At 43.9% G+C, this 20,129-nt stretch overlaps 1 protein-coding gene across 5 annotated transcripts in view; it reads left to right on the top strand.

Annotated features, from left to right (window-relative positions):
* Positions 1-20,123, top strand: part of Znf664 (zinc finger protein 664) — a 31,598-nt gene extending 11,475 nt beyond the window's left edge. For 4 of the 5 annotated variants that reach the window (XM_026784167.1, XM_026784157.1, XM_026784165.1 and 1 more), the window contains exons 3-4: positions 16,993-17,060; positions 17,179-20,123. In XM_026784167.1, the coding sequence (XP_026639968.1) occupies positions 17,767-18,468 (702 nt within the window). In that variant the 5' untranslated portion in view covers positions 16,993-17,060; positions 17,179-17,766 and the 3' untranslated portion in view covers positions 18,469-20,123. Of the gene's footprint in view, positions 1-1,770; positions 1,845-16,992; positions 17,061-17,178 lie in introns of all 5 variants that reach the window. The other variant, XM_005344365.3, reaches the window with a different exon arrangement.
* Positions 20,124-20,129: the final 6 nt, after the last annotated feature.

Raw genomic sequence — 20,129 nt, 5'->3', positions numbered from 1 at the left:
ATGCACCTCAGCTTTCCATGATGTAAACCTGGTACTTTTGTCTTCTTTGTAACTAGTAGGACCTTAAGACTTCTATAGCCTTGCAACCACTGTGGCCCTGAGGACTCATTGTGGTCAGTTTTCCCACTGCTTCACCATTTGTCCAAAATAGAAAATCTACTTGAAGTATTTTATTTTTATGGTTTAAGTGCCCTTTGTGGGTAAGCCACTGAACATCTCTCCTTGCACCAGTCCTGAGTTCTGCTTACCCTGTCTTAAGTCAGGGTGCTCACTATCTGGCTCCTTGTTAGAGGACGTAGCCTGCTTGTGCCCCGTGTGTGTGTGTGTTCACTTCTGTTTTGTTAAGTGGCCCAACTAAGGAGTTATGATCCAGGTATACCAGTAGCCAGTGCTAGGATCCCTGGGTCATGTGATTCATAGAGACAACAGAGAAATGGAAGGTGAGCTGGTGCTGAAGGAGGTCCACTTTCCACTTGCTAAAGACTGTCTTATCTCCTTACAACTGGTTGATCTGGGCCCATGCTGATCTTTCGCCTTTCTGCTTTTTCCTGGCAGTGGTTGGAGATTTCTGGCTTATTTTCTTGGGGCCTGAGCTCATTTTGTCCCTTTGGCACTCACTACTGCTGCAGTGGAGGAAGAAAACTGGGTTAGTATGTGAGTCTAACCAAGAAAGGGAACAGATTTGGCCTACCTCTCCATCCTTTCCTTTTCCTTCCCACCATCTTGTAGTGTGCATAGTGTGCAGCACTCTGGAGCAGGCAGAGTGTCGTTACAGAGGGGGGCATTTTTATATTGTCATGCCCTGACCCTTACTAAACCTTCTGGTCACACCCTGGGAGCTTCTATTTCATTGATTGCTTATTATGCTCTTCCTTCATAAGGACAGAGTAGATACCTCCCCTCTTAAATGGATGGTTGGGTGAGGTTTTGCCTGGCATGATCCCAGCAGCTTTCTTAACTCTGGTCAGCTATTCATGCTGAAGCTGATGGGGACACATTACCAGTAGCAACAACATAGCTAGTTAGTGTGAGACCAAGGATTTGAACTTGGATCTTTTGTGTATAATGCCTTTACCTTTCAGGTTATTCAGATGTTACATATACTACTAGGTAGAAAAGATAAGTTTAGTCCTTGTTTGTGCTGTCCCCCAAAGGCTGTCTTCTGTCCATTACATTGCTGTTTCTGTAGGTGGTGTTGAAGAGTGAGGACAGTAGTAGAGGGGGTGACAGGGGGATAGACAAGGCTTTGGATGGAGAAGAAGTCTTCATTACTCAAGATGAGGTCATAGCTTTCAGGGACCTTTGCCCATGACGTAGCACACTTGGCAGACACCAGACTCTGTTATGTACTAATTAAAGTACAGGAAATAAATATTTGTTTAGCCACACTGCTCTGGGCACTCTGAGAAGCACTTTCCTCTTTGTTTCTTTTTGTAATTATCTCAGCCAGTCAGTGGAGATGTTACTATCCTACTGGGCAGATAGCCTGAGATCAGCCAGTACCACTCAGCAGGTATCAGTGCCCAGGCCTCCTCCTAACTGTGCCAGTTTCTCGGTCATTTCAGCAAGATTTTGCTGAGGGAGCTATACACACCCAGGGCTTTCCATCCTGTTCTTAGCACATGCACTCATCCTCACTCAGAAGAGAACTTGCCTTCATTCCCTTTATAATTATTGGTCCATTTCTGGACCCAATTTCATAGTTTTTGTGGAAATGTCTAGTTTGAAAAATCAGACAGCCTTTTCTGTCTTTTTTCTTATTGGGCTTAGGCATCTGAAGTGCAGCACCTCCAGGACAGAGTGAAGACATTTCGTCTTTATGCCTCTGAAAACCCACGGTCCAGGTACACTTCAGTCTGTTATGAGTAAAATTGGGGATCCTAGATATGGAGGTGTGTAGGGCGTGAAGAAAAAGAAAGAAGGGATGAGGTTGCCTCTCTGCTAGAAAGTCCTACAGTGGGCCTCAGTCCATGGTCTGCAGTCATGCTGGGTGACTATCTTTTCCCAGTCGGTAGTGGCAGATCCAGATAATAAGGCAGCAAGAATGACATCAGACCTTCTGTTAATAAGGGAACAAAGTTTTTTTACACTTTGATATGATTTTGAAAAAGGAGAAAGATAGAAATGTCTGCAGTTTGGTTATAGAAGCCAACTCATAGTCAGATCCCCTTTTGACAAGTCTAAAAAGCAGCCTAAAGGTTTCAGAACCTAAAGGGAATTTTTTTTTTTTTTTTTTATTTTTTGGTTTTTCAAGACAGGGTTTCTCTGTGGCTTTGGAGCCTGTCCTGGAACTAGCTCTGTAGACCAGGCTGGTCTCGAACTCACAGAGATCCGCCTGCCTCTGCCTCCCGAGTGCTGGGATTAAAGGCGTGCGCCACCACCGCCCTGCCTAAAGGGAATTTTGAAACCCTTAGGGATGCATCTTCTGTTACAGTGGAAGCAGGACACTCAGAATCCATCAGGAGAAGCCAGCTGCTAAGGGAGCATTTGAATCATTAATGACCCATTGCTGAGATACTGCCCAGTGGCAGCCAGCTCCAGAGGGACAAGACAGTCTTTAGCAAAGTAGAAAGTGGACCTCTAGTATTAGAAGTCCAACCATACAAAACAAACTCATGCAACCCCAGTACATGCTGGAACTAATCTGAGTTGGACTCATACCTAGCTCTGACTATCTGTAGTTGGCCCTGAGGAGGAAAGAAAACCTATTTTCCTTCTGTGACAGGACACCACCCTGAGAAAGGGTGGTTTGCCATCAGCTGGAGATCAGGTTTGGGGCACAGAGATGCAAGCCTTAGCAGCTATATTAGGAAAGTTGGGACAGCTGGTGAACCTTATAGGTGGGGCCTCACTGTGAGATGTGGGGCAGTGGTCCTGGACCCATCTGACGTGACTGATGAGAAAGAAGAGAACTGGTATCTTCAAATTGGAGTGCCAAATGAAATAAATATGAGGAGGACTCTGTAGCTTAACCCTCCCTGGACAATGGAAAGGTGTCTTCTGGGCCGCTGGTACTGACAGAAGCAAAGGAGACCCTGGCCAAATTTTATAGTCCTAGTCATTGAGCAGCAAGTCCTGCTGAGATTCTTCTAAGCAGATGGCTAAGTGAAGATGGATGTTCCAGAGCTCTTAGCTAAGGCTGCTCCTTGGTGTTCACCTGCAGCTTTCTGCAGTGGTGGTATTGATGATGGGAGGAAGGTTACCTGACTGTTGTGTGCCTAGACCTGGGGGAGGAGTCATCTCATGGGGGGGGGTAGCATATAGGTCTCAGTACCAAATGGTCTTTTCATTGAATTTGGTAAGATGGGGAACCTTGGAATTGTGCTTCCTCTCAGACCTGCCAAATTAGAACCTGGTGTATTTTGATCTCTGAGACTTCTGACTGCTTTTGAGGAGGGCTGCACTCACTTATGAGTGGGGTGCCCATCCTTCAGGGAAGCAGCTTAGGAGCAAGTTTAGTAAGCTACTCCCATTTGGAAATTACACTCTGTTAAAACAGATACATTAGAATGATCTTAGGGGATTTGAGGTTGGTTTTGTTTCCCCACCCCCTTATGTTGATAGCAGTCTGATGGTAGGAATCAAAAAAGCACATGCAAGTTGTGCTTCTGTTCACATGTGCCCAAACCTCTTCCAGGGTGAGTTTTAGGTAGATTTTCAGCCCTTGGTGTCTCTGAGCCTCTTCAGGCTTGGAAAAATTATCAAAGAGCTTTAAAGTTCTATGGTTACAGGCTTTGATGTCTCCCATAATAGAAGTGAAAATTAAAAATTTACAAGAATGTTAATTCCAGGCCAGCAAGATGGCTCAGCAAATAATGGTTCCTGTTCCAGTTCTGACCACCTGAGTTTGATCCCCATGATGAAGGGGAGAACTGATTGTTGCAAGTTGTTTTCTGATCTCTATATTATGCCCTTTGGCAAGCTTAAATGTTTTATCACTGTTTAGAAATGGAAAGAAAATCCTTGAGGAAGGGCTGTAATTAGGGTAGAGAATAGAAGCAAGGAAAAAAAAAACTGTTCTCCATAGGATCCTATAGCTCTGGTATACTGTCTCTAACATTTGAGGATTTAGATCTTGGAGATAATGTGCATGAGGCCACAGTGCTAGTAAACTTAAGAACAGGTACCCAGATTCCAAGGTGTCTTTGGTATATGAGACACTGCCCATCCTAAGGCTCTTGGATAAGAAGTTCTGTCCATGTGTAGTGAAGGAAGAACAAAAGAATGCCCTGGACATCAGGTGGAAGATATGAAAAGATTTACAAGATTTCAGAGCTGGGGTGCTTGCTCTCAAGAACAAGCTTGAACGTACCACTATCTCTGCAGAGCCTGCTGGTCCTGAGGAGGGCTTCAAGCTTCTCTGAGCTATCTAATAATAATAATAATAATAATAATAATAATAATAATAATAATAATACACACAGGCATACATTGTTTTGTCTGTGGTTGACATTGGCACTTGGGTCAGATTTAAGGAGTGGATTAGGGCAGTGGACTGTAGTGGGAAGAATGTGCGTCATGAGGAGTGTTGGTGACTGCTTCCACTCAGGCCACTTAGACACAACACCAGGCCTAGAGCACTGCTGTTCATCTTGTGTTCCCGAGACAACACTTGTTTGGGTCTTGTGGATGGCGATACGGCAGTGCCACCTGCACTGTATTCATGGCACACATACTGTATCTTGACCACACTTTGTCCTGCTGCTACCACCTACATGGAGGTGGGGAGAACTACTCACTGTTTATGCAACTCTGTTTCCTGGAGAGTGAAAGTACTAGAGTGGAAAAGGGGAGAGTTAAGGCGTTTGTGAGTGTTATCTTTTGGAGGAAAATGTTAATGAGATGCTCTACCCGTCCCTCTGGGTACATAGGCAGGAGGGGAGTCCAACTTTTAGAATGAGGCAGGCTTGGGAGAAGGATGGATCCTACAGAACATACACATCACTAACAGAGACATCCATTTTATGTACTGTCCCCAGATGGAGCAGGGCTCCCAATAGCGTGCCTTTTCCTTCTTTAGTAGTTTCTCAGGCTGCTGTCATAAAGTGCTGTGGTTATTCTTTCTGACTGCTATGAGGTGATGGTGGCCCCGCTCCTTCGGAAGCCTCAGGGAAGCTACAGTTTTGTCTTCTCCAGTGTCTGGGGGCAGACAATAGCCTTGATAAGCCTTGGCTCTTGTTCACATCTAAGTCTCTGCCCTATCTCCACTTATTTGCCTTTGTGCCTGTAAATAGACCACACTTTAAAAACCATTAAGGCCCACCTTCATCTATGAAATCTTCATCTTTTTTTTGGATTTCTCTAGCTTTTTTTGGTTCCTGTCCTGGAAATAGCTCTTCTAGACCAGGCTGGCCTCGAACTCACAGAGATCCGATCCGCCTGCCTCTGCCTCACCTGGGATTAAAGACATGCGCCACCACCGCCCGGCTTAAATCTTCATCTTAATCAGGTGTGAGGACCACATCTCAGCCTGTGTCAAGAATGAGATTGGGGAGATGCCAGTGTATGCTTCTTTCCTTTCCCCTTTCCTTTTTCCTTTCCTTTCGTTCTGATGGCTCTTGAAGAGTGTGGGCACTTGGTCCTGCAGTTAGAGCAAGGGGTTCTGTTACTGAACTGTGGTCGGGCTACATAGGAGGGGGGCTCAGGACCAGAGTGGGTGTTAAAGGAAAAGCCACAAGGAGGGAAGAGTAGGGATTTCAGGAGCAAGGTCCAAAAGATTCTGAGAAAACAACATTGGTGGGGTGTTGAAGTGGAAGTGTGTGTCCCCATCACAGAATTCAGAGTAGTGTGTAAATGACAAATGAGAGCTAGATCATATTTGTCTAAAGCTCTTGCTCCTCTAAGACTGCAGTCTCTCCTGAGGTGTCCCATCTTGTATTCCCTGCTGTCAGTCTGCCCTTTGGGACTAGCTCTTAGTGCCTTCCTGTCTCTGAAAATAGAGACATTACCACCTGGGTTCTTAAAGTGGGCATGGTTTTATTTCCTTGAAACCTAGTTCCACAGAGAAGTCCTGTCATTTCACATGGAGTGTGTCTTGCTGGTGGGAGCTTCTGACCGAGGTCCTGCTTCTGTTCCACCCCCTGCCTTCCCCACACTGAACTCCTTCCCTGCTAGTCTTCCTGTGGCTATCTTGTCTAGGGGTTTCAGCTGAGAAGTGCTCACCATCTGTGTTCCTGGGGGAAGACCTCTCCTAGAGCCTAGTCAAAGGAATCTGGGATTGACATGTGTGCTGTAGTCCTCATATTCTCTAGAGCAGGCACAATGCCTGCCCTAATCGGATATCCATGGAACACAGGCCCGTGTGCATGTGTCTAAGAGGTTAGCAACAGGACTGTCATCTCTTCTAGGCTGGCAAGTATGATCACAGCCACTCATCAGCATGCCCTGAGGGAGCTGGGATTCAGGATCTTCCAGCACAGCCTTCCAGATCTCAAAGCTGCTGTGACTCATTGCACTTCCCACCCATATATCACCATCTTTCTTGGAGTCCTACCCAGCTACTATGACACCATCTGCAGCTGTCATTGAGAAAGGTGATCCGGTAGCTTTTTCCCTCTGCAGTGTGAGAAGTGCTTTCTGAGAAGTGCTGGGGTAGCGAGATGGTCAGCATATCTGTTTATTTTCTTTCCCCAGAAGCTACTCCTAATGCTTTGGATGGCTGACTATGTATATATCACATACTCTGTGGGTCTGGCTCTGAGTGAGGTATGATGGACATGTGGGCTACTCCCACACTCAGAGTGCTTCATAGGCACTCTGTCTAGAGTAAGAGTTGCTGGTACTTCAGAGCACCCACAGTTAGAGATCTACAGAAAGCTTGAGTGCATTTCAGTTCCTTAAAAGGATCATTTTTACTTGACTTATGAGTAATAGGGTCCCTGTCTTGAAATTGCTGCTGATGTTTCTAAACAGTTCCATTTTAGATGTCCTCTGGGGAATGTGGACCTCGGGCGGAATTGCTGCCTTTCACTTTCAGGAAGGAAAGACTACAATCTGCATGGGGGTAGGGAGAGAGAGAGAGAGTATACATGGACATGTGCAGAGGAGGTTGGCTGCAGGTCCAGGGGGGTACATGTAGCTGGTGCAGTAGCTGCCTACCAAGTTTGGCAGAAGCCGCAGACATTTCCCAGCTGGTGAGAGGCTCAGAACAGTAACAGTGGAAACAGGTTATGTCCTATATTAGTCTGAGACAGTAGAGATCTGGATGGGCAGGTAGATACTTGTGCGGTTTGTCCTTTTGGTGAATCTGTTAAAAAAAAAAAAAACCCATCTTGCAGAAAGCTAGCTGTCAGCATTTCTTCACTAGCACATGAGTGGTTGAGCCCTAAAGATAGACCTACAGGTGATCTTTTCTCCTGCTTTAGAACAGCCGGTGCTGTCTTATAAGGTGAGGCTGAGGATTTAGGTGGAGAGGAACCAGAAAGGAGAGTCCCAGCAGTGTGTTTGAAAGAGCTAGCTGTGGAGTGTGAAGGACTGCAATTAGAGCTTGATTATTACAGGACCATGTAAGCTGAGACTCCTAAATAGAAGGGACTTGGAGAACAGAGCTGGCAGGAAAGCAGGTAAGGGTTGACAGTGAATCGTAGAATGGCTGGATCACTGAGAGAGAATGTTTGCAGGAGTACTTTAGACCATGTTAGTCATGACAAGTAAAGGCTATGGGATGGGGACTATTCCTTGTTGGGAGGTGGGCACACTGGAGCATCCTGAGTCCAGAGCTCTTTAGGGAATTTGTGCTGGCTCTTCGCTGGCAACTGCTGGGGGTTGAAACTCTAGAGAACAGACAGGAACACATTCTATAGAACCCATAGAGGGAATAAACCAGAGTGTCAAATAGAGGTTAGCAGCCTGGGTGCTAGTAAAGGCTCTTGTCGTAGGCACAGGGGAACTTGTGAAAAGAGCATGGTGTGCTGTGAATTAAAATACTGGGTGAGTGTATATCCAGGACTTTCAGAAAAAATAGGGAGGCTTAGTGTCCATTTGAGATTTGTCATCCCAGATGAAGTCTGATGACACTGTTTTGGTGCTCAGGATCATGTGCAGACAAGTAGAAGGTTGGTTTTGGAAAGACTGAGACATTGCTCAGAGTGGCATGAAAGTTAGCAGTTAAGTGTGAGACCATGGTGAGCCCAGGAAGGTTGATTGGCATGAGTTTTTAAGCAGAGGTCCAGGTAAGGGCATAGCCTGGGTGCCACCATGGGTGTGGTGGTACAGCAGGGGCACTGTGGGAACTGAGCTAGAATAGGAAGTGGGAAAGGAGTCAGCCAATATTTCAGTGGTAGGACCAGAAATGGTTAGGAGACTGAAGATGCTGTGAGCAGAGGTGACATCATAGTGTTCACTAGGCAAAATGTTGGAATGGGGATATTTCAGTCCTGATGGACAGACAGAATGCTGGCAGACACAGAGGCTAAGCTAATCTTACCTCCTTTGTTGTGTGGGATGCTATGACTAGGTTGCATGGATTACTCAACTGTAACTGTTCACTCAGTTTGGGAAATAACCAGGCCAGCTTAAAGATAAACAATTATATTTTTAATTGTTATAAGGGGAAACTCACACCGCAAGAATGAGAAGTCCGAGTTCCACTGTGTCCGGCAGGAATCACCCAGAGAGAGTGCGCACCTGGTCCATTCCAGTTTTTTTCCTGGGCTCCAGGTAGCCACGCCTTAACTAAGTTCCATTTCTTAAAAGTGATTGGTTAACAGAGCTTCCGTCATCACCTCCCCCTTTTGTCTAAGCAAGATCGATCCAAACCCAGTACAACTATATACAATAGGAACAGATACCGAATATGAAATTACAAACAATATAAGCAATATTAAGCAAGGAACACATAACAAAAGTTTTACTAAACATTCTATTTCAAGGAGTCTAAGTCTTGCATCAGAATTAAGCTTGGCTAAATCATGAGGAAGGTAACTACAATATCTAATCTTCAACCCCATGGAAGATCTGAGAAAGGAAACAATATTACTTGAGTAAGCAGGAAGTGCAGTCAAGCAACTTCCAAAATGTGCAACAAATGACAGAGACAACTGGCTACCTGGGCAATCACCCAAGTCTCATTTGCAACATTAAAGCAGCCAACTTTGGCTAAGGCCTAGAATGACTGACAAACCATTTTCAAAGGCAAAAAACTTTTCAAAACGATCTTACCCTGTCTTGGCAGGATATGACAGTCCTGTTTTATCCATTTACGGATACTGTGTATCTTTGTCAGTGGTTGAGGTATGGGCAAAAGGCCAGTTCTGCTAAGAAGAAAACAAGCTCCAAGAGTGTCTTAGGAGCAATTATGTCTCACTTCAACAGAACTCTAAGTTATTTAAATGCCATTTTTTTTTTACAGTTCTTTGAAGTGGTTGAAGAGTATCTGTCTATGCAGAATATAATCCCTGTGTATCTAAAGAACCTGATTAGTCTAACTATAAGTATGACAAACATGGATGACTATTGATCTATAGTTCTTAATACCTATATAACTTAAAGACTAAGACAATAAACAACTGTGCAATAAATGAGGACAATGACCTCCAAATGTAAACAATGTAAAAGTATCTTGATAAGAGGTAGAAATGTACACTGCAATATTGTAAATATATATCAATATATAAAAAGTGTTTAACAGGGGTAGAAGCATGCATGCATACAATATTCAATATTATTTAACTTTGTATCAATATATAAGAATCTATACCAATGTAATTATCTATAAAAAATAACTCACAAACCAATCTATCGCTTTTTGACATCAGGCATAGGACTTTTTAATTTTCCTGGCATGACACGTTCTTCACAGTAACTGGGAATGACTAGACCACATTCTTCATGGGGGCCTGCAAGAGGACCCCCACAGTGTTTCCTGATGGTATCGGGTTGCCTTGTCTATCTTCATTGACCTACATTTATTGGTTCAATGTTGGCCTTTGCCACACCTCCTACATATACCTGAAGGCTGAGTCCTCCTATTTTTGTCATTCCCAGAGGATGCATTATTCCTAGAAATCTGTAGTCTATGATCCCTTTTCATATGTCCCATTCTACCACAATTAAAACATTTGGTATTTTGATGTCTTCTCTTACCATTGGAAATGCTTTTTCTACCCAAGCTTCAGTACCATAGTCAAGTGTCTTGATATTTACTGTATGCAAGACCCATTTATCTATGGGTGCTGATCTGATCTTTAAAGGTCCCAGGATCCTTTCACATTCTGTGTTGGCATTCTCATAAGCCAAAGATTTAATTATTATACGTCTAACTTCTGGGTCAGTTACCCTATTTGTACAGCCCTGCAAAAAGTCACTAAGGTTCTCTCTGACCCTGTTTAACCCTAAGGTATGATTTAACTCTTTTCTTGTTCCTGAATTCTGTCCCAAGCCTTTAAAGCTGCTGTGGTACATAGGGACAGGGTGTGGTCATCATAAAGAGCTTGATCCTGAGGATCAGAGTAAAGTCCTTTACCTAGAATTTGATCTAGGGAAATCTCAATTTCTTTTGTTTTTTCTTGTTGTTCTAAAATTCTTGCTTCCTCTTTAAGAAAGCATTTCCAATGCAATTGTGGCCTATTTTCTAGTACTGCTGATATTAACTGAGCCGAATCGTGAGGTTTGGCTGTTACTGAAAGCCCAGATTTTGGCTGTCTTCCTAACAAAGGAAGAATATAGTCCGTAAGCCACTTTTAATTTCTTTTAGATTAGTCATATGTATGGGCTCCCATGTATATATTCCTTGACTACTTTTAGGGTATTTGGAGCCAAATACTTTTTTTAATGTTATTACTGGAAACGCAGGTAGAACTCCGGGGAAGCTATCCCAGAGATTTTTATGCACTGACGAGGTTAGATTTTTGCCTTTTTACCTTTTGCTCCTGGTCATCAAAGTCAATAATTCCCTCAATCTTTTCAAATCTGTTTACCACTGCTTTTTGTAATGTATGGACCTCCTGTCCGGTATTCTGCTCTAATGCCCTCATTGAAGATTTCAAGGTATGAAGTCTGTCCAGTAGAGATAATATCTCATCCTTGGACATAATCTTCATGGCATGCATATTACCTTTTTGGGGAGACATTTTATCAGTCAATCTGTCATACCCCTTTGACAGAGTCCAATTAATACAATCAACTGTGTAAATTCTCTGAAATAATGTTTCAGTACCCACTGTCATGGACTGGGTTTTATGTGCCAAATCAGCTTTTCCAGAGTGCTGAATCTCTCTTTAAATGAATTACTTTTATGTGCCAAATCAGCTGTTTCCTCCCCCAGAGTGCTGGATCTCTCTTTAAATAAATGACTTTTATGTGCCAAATCAGCTGTTTCCTCCTCCAGAGTGCTGAATCTCTCTTTAAATAAATTATTATCAGTCTATCTTTTCCAAAAATATCCCAGTTGACCTAGTCTTACTAAGTAAAGTTCTAGTATCCTCCTTCATTTGTGCAATCTCTTTTTTGAAAAGTTTGTTACCAGTCTGTATCATTTGTAAAAGCACCTCATTCGACTGAGTTTTGTTATTCAAAGTGTTTGTATTTTCCTTTAGATGTATGACCTCCTTTTTAAGAAGTTTTGTGCCGTGTTTAAAAGCACCTCAGCTGACTGAAAATTGTTTGTTAAGGTGGTTGTGTCCTTTTTCAGATTTCCAACTTCTTTCCTAAGAAGCCTGGATTCAGTCTGTAAAGACTGCATCATTTTTCTATTATCAAACCATATTTTTTAATTTTTTTATTATTATTTATTATGTATACAATATTCTGTCTGTGTGTATGTCTGCAGGCCAGAAGAGGGCACCAGACCTCGTTACAGATGGTTATGTGGTTGCTGGGAATTGAACTCAGGACCTTTGAAAGAGCAGGCAATGCTCTTAACCACTGAACCATCTCTCCAGCCCCTATTTTTAAGAAAAAAATATTGAGGACAAAACTAAGCCCTAGAAATAAAAATAGTGATGTAGAAGAGGCATCATATGCATCTTGTAAGACCTCACACATGGTATAAGTGAAAGGCTATTGAAACCTTGGATGGTTAGATTGTCTGACATATTGCCCTTCTTAAATCAGTAACTTATGAATTATATTTAGAATAATAAAGCTCACCTGTGGTTTAATCAGCTGGAGTAGGTGCAATAACCATTACCTGCCAGTAGGTGTCACGGTGCACTTGAATCCACGTGCTTGGTTTAGGTTAAATGCTGAAAAATATGCTTAAATCAAGAAATTTTTTAGTATAAATCACAGGCTGTGTGTTCTTTGAAAGTCTCTGGCTTTTCAACAGCCACATGAGACAGTCGGCAGAGGGAGGCGGGGACCTCCCACTCTGGCGGTGGTGGCGAGATGGGCTGGGTGCGGGCTCCTCAATCATTGCCCTCAGTGGCGGTGGCTGCTCTGGACACCAGCTCCTCGGCCCTTTTTGCCTTGGCCTCCCACTTCCCCTCACTGCCTGAGCTTCTGTGAGCCCAGAAAAAACTAGACCCGGAAATCAGCCAGTAGCGGCTAAATAGGACCACTGTGGGAATTCTATGCCGTGGCTGGCCAGATCCGCCAAAGAATCAAGCGGCCCCACTTTGAGCACCACCTGTAACTGTTCATTTGATTCGAGAAATAACCAGGCTAGCTTAAAGTTAAACAATTATATTTTTAATTGTTATAAGGGGAAACTCACGCCACAAGAAGTCAGAATTCCACTGTGTCTGGCAAGAATCACCCAGAGAGAGCGCGCACCTGGTCCGTCCCAGTTTTTTTCCTGGGCTCCAGGTAACCACTCCTTAACTAGGTTCCACTTCTTAAAGGAGATTGGTTAACAGAGCCTTCCCCATCACTCAGCTGAATTGTGAGAGTTCTTCTGATTTGTGTCTTTCTCAGGACTTTATTACAGCATTTGTATATGCAGAGGCCTCTCAGGCTTTTTATGAAAATTCCAGGTGAATTTCAAAGTAAACAAAGGAACAAATGGACTCCTAGGAATTTGAATGCCACCTGCTGCATGTTCTTGTTTCTGTTCATTCCCAGAGCTAGTCTCTGATTTGACTGCAGATTACTAATTGCTATTGGTCTTGGCAGCCTGAACATGTGTGCCTCCCCTTTTTTTTCCCCCAAGTAGAACAAAGCACAGAGCACCATAGTCTTTAGCTCCCAGAGCCAGCTCCTTCTAAAAGCCATATACATTATCTCAGTTTGTAAAATAGATGTAAAGCCGTGTTGGGACCTGTGTGCCAGTTCTGGTGCTACGGGAGGATGTGTCTAAATCCCTTTCTTTTCATTTCATTCAGCATATGTACCTCACTCAGGTTTCCCAGCTTTGGAAAACCATAATTTTCCTACCTCTATTCCAGCTGCCATCAGCTCTCAGCTGTTCTTCATACATCTTCCCATGATGTTCTAAGAGTTACTTCCAAGGGTGCCATCCAGCCAACCTCACCTGGCTAGTTTCTAGTTTCCTCTCAGTCAGTAGGGACATCTGTGTGCCTGTATGGAAGTCCTGACCTCTGCCTGTTTCACAGTAGCTGGCTGAAGTTGGAGGCTGTGTGGCTGCAGCTTTCCAGTAACCTAACGGAGGTCCCCCTACCCAGGTGTCCATGTAAATGTTGCATAGTTACAGCCTACCATCCTCTGCTTCTACCTCGGAGAACTGGCATCCAGTGTTGGCACCTACATTCTCCTAGTCCCTACCCCACAGTGTGCCGCCTCCCCAGCTGCTGCTGTATGGCAACTGTGCACCCTTGCTCTTCATTACTGGGTAGAAACTCTGGGCTGATGTAGGGAAATCCCTCAGAAATTCAAGAGCTCTTCTTTTTCAGTCAATAAACTTAAACTTTCTGGTCAACTGTGCATGTACCAGGGAACGCTAAAGGAAGCCATTTTTTCCAATGTCACTACCAGCAGCCCTTCCTCCACAGCCTGATTCTGAACTTTTTTTCTAAGCAGAGGGTCTATCACTCAAGTTTTGCCTCAGGCTAGGCCTCATTTGGAGTATCTGTGTCTGCTCTGTTCTCTTCTCCTGATCTTCCTCCCAGGAGCCTAAGAGGAGGAGTACAGGTGTAGTAGCAGCAATACAAAACTATGTGTAGCTTTGTGGCCTGACAGTCTCTGAAGGAAGTCTGCCATCAGCTGTTCCCCGTCCCACCTGTCCTGTCTATGTTCCACCATCAGAATCTCCTTTGCAGTGCCACAGTCTAGAGCCTCTTTTTGGTATCCTTTTCCGTCATTTAAGACTCATTTCTTGACCTCTTGCCTCTGCAATGTGAGGGTCAGTTTGAGTAGGCAGGCATACCAAGTAGGCTCTGCTGGTTTGAGGATGAGGAATAAGGCTAAGTCCTAAGCATTCTCAAAGCCAAGCTTTTAAACCCGCAGGCACATCACTGAGCCACACCTTTGTCTATAGAGGTCTAATCTGCAGAGCTTTGTCTAGTATTTAGACCTTGGGCTGTTTCCCTAGCACATTTTCTGAAGTTTCATTTGGTTTGGTTTGGTTTGGTTTGGTTTGGGTTTTTGTTTTGTTTTGTTTTATTTTGTTTCCTAAAAATTATGTCTGGGGTTGACTCAGAGAAAGACCAGTGGCTGGCTTCCTTTGTCCTCTGCCCTGCCTTTCTCAGCTCTTCTGAGATAGTTCATGCTCCTAGGTGTAGGCTCAACTGGAGACTTGAGCCATTTGGGGTTTCATTAATATCATGGCACCCCTGGGTAGTGGTATGCCTGGTCCTCAGCCTTTTTTGCTGTTGCTGAAGAACTTGGGTTAGGGGAAGTTTTCTTGGCACCTGAGTCAGATACACAGTGTTCTTCCACATCCTTCTCTGTACTCTGAATTCACTGGTTTGGAAGGCTTGCCCTTTGTGCTTTTTGCTTTGCCTGCCTTTATTTTTTCTTACTTTGCTTCTAAAGACCATATCATCATGCCACTCCTGTGGATGTAGGGTGACCCAAGACTAAACATTGCTTTATGTAGTAAAGTGGCATCTCCCTGTAGGTACAGTGCCCATATGCCACCCAGTACCCTCTCCTTTTAGCTATTGGTTTATTTATATCAGGTTTCAAAGGAAGAGCTGCTGTTGTAGGGTGGTCCAACTGTCTTTGATCCAGAGCCCCACCCCTTGCACCCTTGGCCTCTTGCCACAAACAGGGTAATAGCTTGTCTATACAGCCTGGTTCAGGTTTCTCTGCCTGCTTCCTGGCAGCTTACCCCAGAGGTTCAGTTTGACCTGGACAGTGATCACTGACTTATTGTGAGGATCTCACAGCCCTAACACTTTGACTCAGAGCAAACCAATTAATTTTGCCATCTCTCTGTTGACATTTTTGGTCACCTACCATGTACATATGAAGCAATTGTTAAGTGTCATTTTAGGGGCCATAGAGATGGCTCAGTGGTTAGGCACTCTTATTGTTCTTCCTGAGAACTGGGGTTTTGTTCCCAGCACCCACATCAAATAGCTCCCAACCACCTATAACTCTTAACTTCAGAGGATCTGACACTTTTTCCTAGCTTGCACACACACGCACGTACACGCACACACGGCACATACACATATATATGTGTGTATATATATATACATATAGCCATAAAAAAACTAAAACCTTTTTAGAAGTCTCCTGTTTAATGGATCATTTTTAAGAGTTATGGAGATGGCTCAGTAAGTAAAAGCAGATGTTTAAATCTGTAGAACCTTGGTAAAGTTGAGTATGGGCACGAGCATGCTATGTGTGTATGTATGTTGTATGTCACTCATACAGTGAAATGGGAGGTGAAGACAAAAGACTCCTTACAAGCTCTCAGGCCAGCTAGCCTGACAGCGTATAATGACAAAACAAAAGTCTGTCTCAAACAAGGTGGAAACTAAAAACCAACTCTTGAGGTTTTTCTCTGACATCATGTGTGCCATGTCACATGTATGCATACACATGCACAGAGAAAGAAAATACTTATTGATGCCATTTTATTTATTAATTGATGTATCACTGTATAAAATGTATGCAAAAATGTATGATGAAAAAATTGCTGACATAGCCTCAGATAGTTTCCAGTGAGTGTATTAGGGATTTTGCTTCTTTTGTTTCCTCCTCATCAACCTATTTTTGTCCCCTCTACTATCAGAAGCCTTAAATAAGGCAATGGCAAATGTTTTCCCATCTGCTCTCTAGAATAAGACAGCCCTGGTGGGGTATGAGCAGGAGTCCTAAAGGATCATAGACATGCTTAGCAAGTACTACCTGCCAGAGCATGGTGGTAAGCAACATGCCAAGTTCACTCCTCAGTACTCACATCCCAGTACAGGAGGGTTCAAAACCCAGGGAAACAGAAAATAATTACAAGTTGTATGTGCTTTGAAGAAACTGAATAAGATTAACTGCTAGGGGCCTCCTTTACTTAGGAAAGTGGGAGCTGACACGGCTCATGGGAGAGTGAATCCAACCTTGGGAGCAGTATGGAAAGGCCATATAATGCAGGGTGAAGTTGGGTTGTGTGAGAACTGAAGAGAAAAGCCAAGTACAGAAATCAGAGAGGACCAGGCAGGCCATGCAAGGCTTCAGTGCCAGGGTAAGGTTCGGAAGCTCTTGATTAGCATGCCAGGAAGACCTTATGAATGGTTCAGCTAGGGAATGTTTGATATTCATATGCTGTATCTTCTTTCTCATATGTGGGGTCAATCTTTCAAAGCAGAAATACTTCTTTTTTTCTGGATGTTTTGGTTTTTTGAGAGAGGGTTTCTCTGTAGCTTTAGAGCCTGTCCTGGAACTAGCTCTTGTAAACCAGGTTGGCTTTGAACTCAGAGATCCATCTGCCTCTGCCTTCTGAGTGCTGGGATTAAAGGTATGCCCCACCACTGCCCGGCGGAGATACTTTTTCTTGTTCTTGTGCAGGACAGCTATTCTTTGAATTTGTTTATGGGTCTTGGGAGGAATTCTCTTCTATCAGATTTTCCTTGATGTTCACATAATTGATAAGCTGTAATTGATCACATACTTGGCCTAGAACAGGAGTGTGATATCTTCAAATTCTCTTCTCAGACCTGCAAGTCCAAGAGACATCGTCCCGCTGGAAGATAAGAGAACTGTCTCTTCAGGATCGAAAAAAGGTGTGTGTGTGGTCATCTCCCATTCCCCTCGGTTCCATTAAAGTAGCATTAATCCTGAAATCAGTGGATGTTTCTGGGCAGAAAGGACATTGCATGTTGATTATTGTTTGTATTACAGAAAACCAGCGTGCTACTCTATAGAGTTCCCGGGAGCAAGACTGGCTGTGCCTGGAGCCAAGGAACCTTCATGCTGTCAAGGCCTGCCGTCTGATGGGCAGAAGGCAGAGCGACGTTCTGACTCAACTGAAGGTGCTGCCAGGGCTCCCCACCAACTGGCACCTTCTGCCCTGGGGAAACAGATCACACTCCACAGGCTTTGTTTTATGAGTGAAAAGTAGAAGAGTACTGAACATCAGAAAGACTCCGGGGGTTTGAAACAAAGGCTTACTCCTTCCTGCCCCTGGAATGTTGACTGCAAGGGATCTAAAGGAAAGAAAGCTCTGTGCTGTGAGCTGTGGGATTCATATGAAAGTCAGTGTGACTTTGTAATCAGTAAGAGCTCTGAGTGAGGAACACTATGCAGGAAGAAGCCTTCCACAGAAAGACAGGCAGGGAGAAGCTGAGGTTGATGGTAAGCTTGCCCAATAGAGCAAGCCTGAGATAGATTGCCAAGATGGCAAAATAATAGGCTTTATGAAGTAGCAGTCCTGAAACTCATAGTTGTAAGGACACTTTCTTCTCTAAGTCACGATACCAAATAGGAAAAATGATCTACAAGTGCCCCATGTGCAGGGAATTTTTCTCTGAGAGAGCAGATCTTTTTATGCATCAGAAAATCCACACAGCAGAGAAACCCCATAAATGTGACAAGTGTGATAAGGGTTTCTTTCACATATCAGAACTTCGTATTCATTGGCGAGACCACACAGGAGAGAAGGTCTACAAATGTGATGACTGTGGTAAAGATTTTAGCACAACAACAAAACTTAATAGACATAAGAAAATTCACACTGTGGAAAAGCCCTATAAATGCTATGAGTGTGGCAAAGCCTTCAACTGGAGCTCCCATCTTCAAATCCACATGAGAGTCCATACTGGCGAGAAGCCATATGTCTGCAGTGAGTGTGGGAGGGGCTTCAGTAATAGTTCTAATCTTTGTATGCACCAGAGAGTTCACACTGGGGAAAAGCCCTTCAAATGTGAAGAGTGTGGGAAAGCCTTCAGGCACACCTCCAGCCTCTGCATGCATCAAAGAGTCCACACTGGAGAGAAGCCCTATAAATGTTATGAGTGTGGGAAGGCCTTCAGTCAGAGCTCCAGCCTCTGCATCCACCAGAGAGTGCACACAGGGGAGAAACCTTTTAAGTGTGATGAGTGTGGCAAGGCCTTCAGCCAGAGTACAAGCCTTTGCATCCACCAGAGAGTACACACCAAGGAGAGAAACCATCTCAAGATATCAGTTATATAAAGATGTTTTGCTAAGAATTAAAATTTTTAAACCCATAAGTGCCACTAGGAAGGAAACCCAAATCCACCTACACTGACCCTGAGAACATCTACAGTAGTCCCCAGAAAAACATTCTTTCTGAGGAGGTTTTGGTGAGTTTGTGATTTTCTGAACTTGGAATTCTTTGTATGTGCCCAAGATGGAGGATTGTGTCCCTGTCACAGGTATGGTGTTTCTTGGGACTCTGGCAACATGCCTCGGCAGTTGAAATAATGCTCAAAACTCATGAGTCTTGCTCAGTCTCTGAGTCACCTTTTATCTGTGCTGTGCTTCTAGGCAACATCAGACACCCCCTTTTGGAGCACATGCTTCTTTCTCTATTTAAGCCTACCTACCGGTCAGTGCATTTAAAAATGGACAGCTGCCTTGAAGGCTGCATCCTGGTATTTCTGAGGTTGCCACTTGAGTCAACCCTGACATAGCTTTTCATATATCTGATTATTTCTGAATCCATCTTACCTCATGTCCTCAGAGTACCTTTAAACACCTACCCCTTCCTAGATGGCATTAAATTTCATTTCAGATTTTAGGAGAGTCATAAAATGCACTCACTCAGCCGATCAGGAAATCACTGGCAGATGTACATGCTCTGGAACTTTTCTTTAGTTTGTGAACTCTGCTAATCACTGTGTCTCTAAGTTAAACTTATTTTCTAGTGGCTGCATCACATGCTTTAACTTGAAATTTTCTTTAAGTAGCTGAATGTATATATCAGGGAGGAAGAAGCAAGCAAACTGAGCTTGTCTGCTTCAAGAGTTACCCTCTTGGGCTCCTTTTAGAAGTGGTGGGATTCCCTACCAGCTGGGGAGGCCTTGGGAGGGCTAATTGGGGAGTCACTGAGGATGAATCTATCATCTCAGGCAATAATGTGTAGGTGTCATCATGGATCACATACAGTTCTTTTTAGGCATGAGTGTGTGTTGCTAATCCATCATCCTCATTCATTCACTGAGTATTTATTGAATGCCTCCTGGGTGTTGGACATGTACTGGGTGCTGGGAATGCCACTGGATCATGAGATTCACCTCTGGAGGAGGGAGACGGGATAAGCAAGTTAACACATAAATAATGTAGTTTGCAGTAGTGATTAAATGCTATGAGAAATAAACTAGGTGGTATGTAGAGGGGGGTGGGGGGCCAGGTAGCAAGGGTCAGGTACTCTGCGCTGAAGGTGCTGGGGCTAGATGAAGGGAGCAGTGACAGTACACAGCACAGGTGCTGCTGGCTCTGGAGATGCAGGTGCTGGAGGTAGTTTGCGGGGAGGGGAGACGCTGAGCCATGAGCTTAGTGGCTAGCATTAATGGGCCTGTAGTGTTTGTTTTGTTTCTACTGACTGATGCTAAAACTCTCGGAGGAACTCAAGGGATGTTGAAAAGACCAAAAGTCCCCAGTGACACCAACACAAAGCTCCCATTTCCGTTTCCTTCTCATTCCTGTTCTCAGTCTCCCACATGCGGTCATTTGCTCAGGAAGTCTTTGGAGAAACTAATGACCTGTAAGTCTGAAGTGGGTGACTGGCTTGGTGGCTTCTGCCAGCCATTTAATGCTGAAGAGAGAACTTCCCATATGGTCAGAAATACAAGACTGCTTAGTTTTTCTCTGCAGGTTTGTTTGGTTTTTTT

The sequence above is a fragment of the Microtus ochrogaster genome, chromosome 2 (assembly GCF_000317375.1).
Source record: "Microtus ochrogaster isolate Prairie Vole_2 chromosome 2, MicOch1.0, whole genome shotgun sequence".
Taxonomy (NCBI): domain Eukaryota; kingdom Metazoa; phylum Chordata; class Mammalia; order Rodentia; family Cricetidae; genus Microtus; species Microtus ochrogaster.
Note: the sequence above shows the minus strand (reverse complement) of the source record. Positions and strands in the feature narration are given on the sequence as shown.